Below are 8947 nucleotides of genomic sequence, written 5' to 3' on the forward strand. Positions count from 1 at the left end.
AAGAAGGGTGTGTGAATGGGTTAGGACAAAATGTGATTTCATCCTAGTTGGCATGTATCTAGCTTATTTTAATCTTGTATCAAGAATTCAGGTATAGCCCCAATTCCAGGGTCTGATTGTAAAACCCCACATCCTACTTGAATTGTTCCCATCTAACAGGAAACTATGCAAAAGAAAAGAAAGCTGGCTGGGGTTTATTCTGGGGCAGTCATGTAGTTATGATTCAAGATGGCTGTAGTCATATCAAGCTGAATCCATATAGCTGAAGAAAGGACATCTTCAGGGGGTGTTGATTTCTATAGTTATACTTGCTTTGTGCAAGTCCTTCTATTCCTTCCTCCCAGCAACTTTGGGAATATTGGTGCTGGGGTTCCCGTCCCCATTCCCTTTCTTCCCCCTGACCTCTGAGGTCAGACTCCTTGTTTGGGGTCCCTCACTCCCTTTTTCCAGACAACTGCTATACCAGGAGGACACTTCTTCCTGTTCACTCTTTCTGCCTATTCCTGTAGTCCTAGAGAGAATGAACACGACTTTGTTTTCTGAGGAATGATTCTGGGTGCTGAGCCTGATAAGGAAACTCACATTCAAAGAGGAATTTCATTGTAAATGTGTCTCAGCTCAAAGAGTAGGTTCTCAATAACCACGCAGCTGGACATGCAAGGCTTGAGGGTGCTGGCTGCATGTGCAGAAAGTCCACAGTGCAGGGGTGTTGTTGTGTGAGATAAACAGAGACAGTTCTAACCCTGGAACTTAGATTAGAATGGCATGTGTGTTAGGTGTGTGTGTGTGTGTGTGTATTCCTGTGTGGACGCTGGGAAGGAGAGAAGAATCCAGGTGAGGGAAGTGTTGCTGAGTAGAAATGTTTTCTTTGAGACAGGACTCTGGATATCCAAAGGCATCTACATATCAGCATCAGCAAAAGCAGTTCAAAGAGCACAGAGGTGGGGCAGGATCAGGGAGAAAAGGAAAGCCTCTCTGCCAAAGCACCTGGAGGCTGTCCTGCCTACCACAGCTCTGTGTTCTACTTCTTCCCATCCTCTGCCTGAACAGAAGCCAGACTTATTTTACCCAGCATCTGTGCCTGTCCTCTACAAAACGATGTGGCTCTCCCTGGTGGTCCTTGTAGGCCTGTACTACCTTCTGCGCTGGTACAGGGAGAGGCAGGTGGTGAGCCACCTCCAAGATAAGTATGTCTTCATCACAGGCTGTGACACGGGCTTCGGGAATCTGCTGGCCAGGCAGCTGGACATGAAAGGCATGAGGGTGCTGGCTGCATGTCTGACAGAGAAGGGGGCCAAACAGCTGAGGGTGCGGACATCAGAGAGGCTGGAGACGGTGACCCTGGATGTTACCAACACAGAGAGCATTGCTGCAGCCACCCAGTGGGTGAAGGAGCATGTGGGGGAGAGAGGTACCACCCAGATTCCTGATGTTTCTGCTGGTTTCTTTTCTCTGTGTAGGGACATTTCCTGGGTGCTCCCTGGCGAGGCTCCACAAGTGTTTTAGGGACTTGAAGTTATATCTACTTCCTTTCCCTCCCCAGCATGCCTGCTTGAGCCATTCTATCTCCGGTCTCTGCCTCTTATCCCATCCTTGGAATTCTCTAGACTTGGTGAGAGGATTTGAAGAGAATTTGCCCTTGAGAATTTCTCTGTCCTCTGTCTTCCTGTCTAAGTCGAGGGGCTGCATGGCTAGATATGGATTGGCGATGGTACCTTTCTATAGGAATGCTGGAGGCTGGAGCCCTGTGCAGGAAGAGCCAGGCTCATGTATCAGCACTGTATTTTGTTCTTATCAGCTATCCATCCTCCTCCACCTAGAGAGCTGAGGACATTCCTGTGTTCAGAGCAGGATGTGAGGAAAAGGACAGGCTCAGAAAAGTCATGAACTAGGAAGGGGTAACTTTTTCTTTCTTTTACTACATTCTTTTGTCTGTATTATTAGGGAGAAGAAAGCAATGTTGATTTCCTTTTTTTTCTAAGGGTCAGTGCAAAATAAAATATTGCCGGAAGTACTAGAATGCATAAAACCACAACAAAATTAATCTATAATCTCACCACCTAGAGATAAATACTTTCGACATTTTTAAACATATGAGATTGTATTTTTCACTTAAAAAAGATGAGTAGTTTACCACTTACTGAAAAATTTCTTCAAATGGTTATATTTAATGATTTGAAACATGGTATCCTTTGACACCGCCCCACTTATTGGAACATAGCTCAGGGTGGTATGTTGAAATTGCTTTGTCATAAATGCTGTCAGTAAATTTTTTAAAATTTATATCCTTGGGTTCTTAGGAATGAAATATCTTGATAAAAGATTATGCATTCCCACAAGGGCAAGGAAGGATTGAGGAGGGACACGGCTCCCCCGCCAAGTTTTCCAGATCAACAGGCACCACCACTTGCCCTAAATTGACAGATTCCTGCTCATGCTGCAGGCGATCTGTAGTAAATGCCGTTTGATCCTAGAGATGAGGTTGGGGTCTTTGGGAGTAGTTAACCTGAAGAGTAGTGAACTGGGGACTGGGGAGGAGTGAGGGTGGCCTTCTGGGTGAGTGGGAAGAGAGGGTGTGATTTTTCTGGGGCAGAGGGTGGGACTTGGGTGCTGTAGGTAGGGTGGGGCAGCCTCATCTCCTCCCAAAGCTGCCCTGTGGGTTTCACAAGCATTTCCCCAGGAAAGTTGCTCAATATCAATGCAGGAGGGTTCAAAGTCAGCTTCCTGAGAACAAACACACCAACTGTTTTCCAAATTATCCCCCAACTAGGACTTCAATTCTTTGTTTCTCAACCAAATTCTACCAAGTTATTAGTTTTGCATTTTCTTCCTTTTCCCTTTCACCTTTTCCTCTGCATCCTCTCTTCCCATTTCTCCCCTCCCTCTCCTTTCCTGTCTTTCTTGACCCATAGATCCTGGGGGAGCATTTAATTTAAGCTGCCCAGAAGATAGAAAATGTAGGTAAGAGAATAAAATGTCTGTAAGGATGCCAATAATTTTAAGAGGTCAGATGTAGTTTCTGTGTTTCCAGAGTGATGGATGCACGGGACTTCTTCCACATCCCTTTTTGCAATCATCAAATAGGAAGCAACTGCAGGGAGCTGGGGAAGAATCACAGAAGGAGGAGGAAGGGCATCAGTTCTATCGCCTAGTGGCTCCTAGCTTCTGCAGCCCCACCCCAGCAGTTGTGGCTTGCCCCACCTCTCCCTGACCACGCCTGTCAGAGCTCTCTGTCTGCTACAGTGTGAACTTGAGCCACAACTGTGTCTGCACCACACAGGGAAAATACAGTGTGGTTCTCTCGTCTTCCCGCTATCCCCAGGGCTCTGGGGCCTGGTGAATAATGCCGGCATCATCATACCCACTGCTGCCAATGAGTGGCTGACCAAACAGGACTTTGTGAGAGTAATGGAGGTGAACCTGTTGGGAGTGATCGAGGTGACTTTGAGCCTGCTACCCTTAGTGAGGAAAGCGAGGGGCCGCGTGGTCAATGTCGCCAGTATCCTGGGCCGGTTGTCACTCTGTGGTGGCGGCTACTGCATCTCCAAATACGGCGTAGAGGCCTTCTCTGACAGCCTCAGGTATTGGAGTCCCCATCTTGGAGAACCCTCCCTCTCTGGTTTTTGTGACTCTCTCACTTTCTGCCTTCTGAATTTAGGCCATCTGAACTGGGAGACACCATTCCATGTCTTGGGTAAAGGGCAAGGCTTTAGGCCTCAGTGAAGTTAAACACATCTTACCATGGAGGAGGGTCCACAGGCAGAAAGTCTCTGAGGCAGAATTGGAACTAGGATAATTTGGTCTATAGCGCAGACATGACCACTATTATATTCAATATCAGGGAGTTCTTATAGTGAGGTGGGTCAGCATCTTAGTCTATTCAAGGGGTATTTGTGGGGGCTCTTGTCCAAGTGCATAATAACTGAATCCTACCACAACAGTAAGGTTTTTTTCCTGACCTAGAATCTCTGATAGCTGGGACAGAGGGGGAGAGAAGATACTCCATCATTACCATCCCTCAGAGCAGTTGTGACTAAATCAGCCACACTAACCATGGCCGCCACCAGATTTGTGGAGGTTCCTATAGAAGGGGTCTTAGCTGAGGGTTGAAGATCCATAATGAAGAGTAGGAGGGCTTCCCAGGTGGGAAAACCTCATCAGACAGGCCCAGTGTGAGCATTAGCTGACTCCTTCTAAGTGAAGGGGTCCTCCTGGGGAAGAAAGACAAGACTGGGTCTGGCATTAGCACGGCTAGGCAGGGAAGCACAGTGGGTTTATAGAGGACCTGGGGGTCTGGACAGGTGTGTACTGTGGGCAATGCAACACCTTGGAGGGATTACAGTAGGGGAGCCACTTGGGCCAGTCGGCATCCAGGGACCCTGCTGACTGCAGTGTGAAGGGTGGCCCCAAGTGGGGGGAGCTGAGACTGAAGGCAGAGATGCTCCCTAGAAGACAGTTGCAAGGTTCCAGGTGGGAGATGGCTGGGAAGCTTCCAGGGGTAGGAGAGGGGAGAAGAGGGGTCTGAGGAGTACAGAAGAGATGACAAGGGGGACAAAGACTTATAATTCATTGGATGTGAGGGAACTGGCAGGAGATTACTCTTAATTGTTGCCTTAAAACAGAATAGGCAGTATTTAGAGCAATAAAGCTGGTATATGCAAAAGTCTTGAATAATATTCAAATATAGGAAGGCAATGCCAACATCACAATTTTTAGCCTCAGGTGTTATATATACTATATACCAAGTTTTTAAATTTCTTTCACCCAATCTTACATTGGAGTATAATTATTTATTGTTTGAGTTTTGTCTTGTGAGGCCTCTGACATCCTTGCCCTCTGATTTTCTTCCTTGCAGGAGAGACCTCTTTTATTTTGGGGTGAAGGTAGCTATAATTGAGCCTGGTTTCTTCAGAACCAACATTTTACCTCTTGAGAGATTCTCACAGACCCTAAAGAATCAATGGAACCAGGCCAGCTCAGAGGTCAAAGAGACCTATGGAGAGAAGTTTCTGGCATCCTGTGAGTAAGCTCTGTACTCATTAATAGGTGGGGAGAGACGCAAACCCTCTTCTTGAATCCTTAGTCTACTACCATCAGTGCCTCCCATGTATCAGGTCTGTCTCCAAGCAAAGTGAGATGGTTAATCCCATACCATTGGTGCTGCATGGGCAACTGGTCACTTTAGGAGGGGCCCTGGCTTATTAAAACGTGGGACACTGTTTCATCTAAAAGCCTCATTTTCACAAGGACAAAAGTAAAACCAGAGAGAAAAGACACTATTGTACTCATGGTCAGCTGGCATGAGAGACAGCTGCCTTCCACATGCTTGGATTTATTTCTAGTTTTGGGAGAGACCTTCAGTTAATGTGCCCAGATATTCCCAGAAACAGAGGTAGGGGTGGTTTAGTGGGGAGCAGCTGTTCCTTGAGGCTAGGTTGTATGGCACCTCCTAGGACCTGGGACAGATTAGATTTGGGGCATGGCTGCTGTAGATGGACAGCAGGAATTCCTTTGCCCCGCCACCCCCGCTATTATTTGCATTTATTTTATGTTGAATTTATTCCAATGCCATACTTTTTGTTTCTTCAGTTTCTTCTGGGATATCTTTTTTCTTTCATTCAACCTCTCCTCCTGGTTTAGGAACAATGTGTTCCTTTTCAGTAAGTGTTATCTCAATGTGGCAGGAGAACTCATTTGAGCTAATTTGACTATGAACTCCGAAACAGTGATGCATCTTGGATGTTTCATTCACCTGAATGTGTTCAATAACCAGAGAATCTACATCTAAGCCTTTAAATTCAGCATCCTCTCTGCATTTTGAAGCATGTGCAACAAAAATTCAGCACTCTTTTTGGGCCACCAACCCTGTATCCAGCCCAACTCTTTGGTGGAGGCACACTTCCAATGTCACCGTTGTAATGCTGGAATGGCACACCTTGCTGCTGCTGCTGCTGCTGCTTCCTCCTCTTTTTCTTCTTCTCCTCCTCCTCCTTCTCCCTCCTCTTCTCCTTCTCCTTCTTTTTCTTCATTTATTCTTTTTAGATGTTCATGACATAGAGCATATTTGACATATTATACATACATGGAGTATAACTTCCCATTCTTGGGGTTGTACATGATGCGGAGTTACACTGGTTGTGAAGTCACACCTCGCTTCTTTGAAGTGACATTTTTCAGATGCTTAGTGGCTTTTCAGATATGCATACCCTTGATGGCTTGGATAGTTTTATGGATGTTCTTAAAGTGAACACAAAGATTGAACCTCTTGATTTGCATGATTTTGTGGGGTTTCCTGAGTCAAGAGAGTAGAGCACCATTTTCATAGGTCAACTCAGGCTGCTTACAGGAAAAGGGAGGGCATGAATTCTTAGAGATGCTTTCCTCCCTAACTTGATCCCAGAGCAGGAGTATTGGGAGGTAGAAATACATTTGGATCATTTCTCGTTCTGAACAGACATGAAAAAAATTAAATCATTGGATAACATGTACTCAGAGGACTTGTCCTTGGTGACAAACTGCATGGAGCATGCACTGACTGCCTGTTACCCCCGCACACGGTATTCAGCTGGCTGGGATGCCAAGTTCTTCTACATCCCCATGAGCTACCTGCCGACCTTCCTAGTGGACGCCATAATCTCCTGGAATGCTCCAAAGCCTGAAAAGACCCTGTGAAGTCAACGTTGGAGTGCATGGGTTGTGGGAAGTTGGGTACTGTGTGAGGGAGTGGATGCTTCAAGGGAAGGAAACTAGGGCGGAGGGAGGGAGCTGTCGTGTCACTACGTTATCTATCCTACTTTCTTCATTCAAAGGATTCTGCTAAGATATCGCTCACAACTGGTAAATTAGGAGAAAAGACTCAAGGAATTCTGCTAAGGAATAGGAACTTCATAGCACTCATTGATGTCCAATTGATTTTGGTATCTGTTCAAGTTTCTAAGCCTTTTGACCAACCATGAGGAATCTACACAGGTGGGAAAGTTGTAAACAGGTGAGAGGATGCTCAGCTCACACCTGCTGTGCCTTCTGTCCTCCTGTCCTTCTCCTCAGGCTATGCATTATCCCTAGCTAGTTTATATCCTCACATAGTATGCAAATGGCCTGGAGAAAGCAGGGGCACTCATCCTCTGATATCATCTGTGCACCTCATGAGGGGTTAGGAGGGCAACAAGCAGCCAACCTATACCCTCAAGTCTTAGGAGCCAAGTCTGTAGGCATTGGTGGGGAGGAGGTGTCCTCAATACAGATCCTGGCAGAGGACTCAGAAATCAATTTTTTATTTGTCTTGAAACCATGGCTTTCTTTTGATTAGTTTTGTTTTAGAATAAAATTCAAAAATTTCACCAATGCCCAGTGATTTGAACTAAGGGCATGAGGAAAAATGTGGTGTGGACCACTGGGAGGAAGAGTCAGTTGCCTTCATGGAGAATAGGGGGTGAAAGGAATGACCTGAGGTGGGATCAGAAGAGGGAAGTGATATAATCCCTGCCCTCTCTATCCTCTCTGCCACAGAGGTGAGAGGGACTTGTTTCCCTTCTGAGACTTCCAAATACCTTGATTCACAAGATCAGATAGCAGATGGGTCAGTGTGGAGATGTTCAGAGGATCTGGCATGTCTCAGATCCCTTTCCTGGGTAGCTGAAACTTCCCTCCCCTCACCAGTCACCTCTCTGTGACCCTCAGTGACCTACATTGATTTTAAACTCACTGCAATTCTGTCCTGTCATTTCTCAGGTCTGTCACTGCTGTTCTACTCCCTCTCCCTTCTGGTGGCATGGAGTGAGAGTCACTTCTGGACCCTGGTCTTTCCTTTTCTACTCAACATTTGCTGAGCACCTCGCACCTCCTGTATGCTGGACAAGAAAGCCTTGAATTATCCCCAACTTCTTAAGACCCGGCTCTATGTGTTGTCCGTATAGTGATGGTCCTCTGGAGTTGGGGCTGAATAGAGAGAGCATTTGCAGAAAGTGATGGAGAGTCCTGGGAGGAGTCGTTGGAGTTGGATAGTATCACCCCAGGTGTCTTGGTTTTCTTGCCTTAGAGGATTTGGAACCTTTAGAGAACCTTGTGTAATTGGTTCACACAAGGACACAGTGTAAATGGATACATGACCAGTGTCCATTGTGAAAACAGTGATATCTAACATTGCAGGGCTATTCATTTTTACTTTCAACAGATACACAAAAATATTAAAATTCTGCATACTAATGGATGCCATGTGATGTTTTGAGTGCCGTTCATTTAAAAAATTTGTCGTGTGGGTCCAGCATCTGAATGTTGAAGAAACAAAGATGAACAAACAAGAAGCCTCCTCAAGGATCTTTGAGTTTCTGAACCCCCTTATGTCAGCTCACTCATGGTCAATCCATGTTGTCCCCTCAATGGCAGAGCAAGAGCTCACTCTTTCGTCTGAAGCATCCTAAATTTTGTAACCCTCTCCATATGTGTACACATACAGATAGCACCTGTTTTAGTCAGTTTTTGCATTACCAAAATACCCCAAAAGAACAACTTAAAGGATGAAAAGTTATTTTGGCTCAGGGCATCAGAGGTTTCAGTCCATAGATAGCTGATTCCATTGCTCTGGGCTTATGGTGAGGGAAGAGCAGGGTAGAGGGAAGCTGCTCCCTCATGGCAGTAAGGAAGTAGAGAGAGGGAGGCAGAAGGGGCCACGGGGAAGATGAAGCCTTCCAGGGCAGGACCCAGTGGCCCATCTCCTCCAACTGTGGTCCATCTCCTCCAGCCATGTCCCATCTGCCTACAGTTAGTACCCAGTCAGTCCGTCCAAATTAGGATGGACTGATTAGGTCATAATTAGTTCTCACAATTCAATCACTTGACTTCCAAACATCCTGCATTGCCACAGGAACTCTATAACAAACCATATCCTTATATCCAAACCATAACAGCACCCCTTCTACACATGAAGCACATTCAATGCACAGGACAC

At 46.0% G+C, this 8947-nt stretch overlaps 1 protein-coding gene across 6 annotated transcripts; it reads left to right on the forward strand.

Annotated features, from left to right (window-relative positions):
• Positions 1-930: 930 nt before the first annotated feature.
• Rdh16 (retinol dehydrogenase 16) lies at positions 931-8209 on the forward strand. 6 transcript variants are annotated; one of them, XM_046466704.2, is made up of 6 exons: positions 931-1411; positions 1544-1612; positions 3323-3581; positions 4856-5019; positions 6455-6708; positions 6810-8209. In XM_046466704.2, the coding sequence occupies exons 1-5, from the start codon at positions 1099-1101 to the stop codon at positions 6670-6672; spliced, it is 1023 nt and encodes a 340-aa protein (XP_046322660.1). In that variant the 5' UTR covers positions 931-1098; the 3' UTR covers positions 6673-6708; positions 6810-8209. The 6 variants fall into 6 exon arrangements, 5 of the variants coding, with proteins under 5 accessions (XP_046322660.1, XP_046322661.1, XP_046322659.1 ...); XM_046466705.1 differs by having other exon boundaries at positions 7732-8209; XR_006856643.1 differs by having other exon boundaries at positions 932-1411; positions 6455-6988; positions 7732-8209.
• The last annotated feature ends 738 nt before the right edge of the window (positions 8210-8947 follow it).

Source organism: Marmota monax, unplaced genomic scaffold, assembly GCF_021218885.2.
Source record: "Marmota monax isolate L192 unplaced genomic scaffold, Marmota_monax_Labrador192_F-V1.1 WCK01_AAM20220418_F8-fsc00151, whole genome shotgun sequence".
Taxonomy (NCBI): Eukaryota; Metazoa; Chordata; class Mammalia; order Rodentia; family Sciuridae; genus Marmota; species Marmota monax.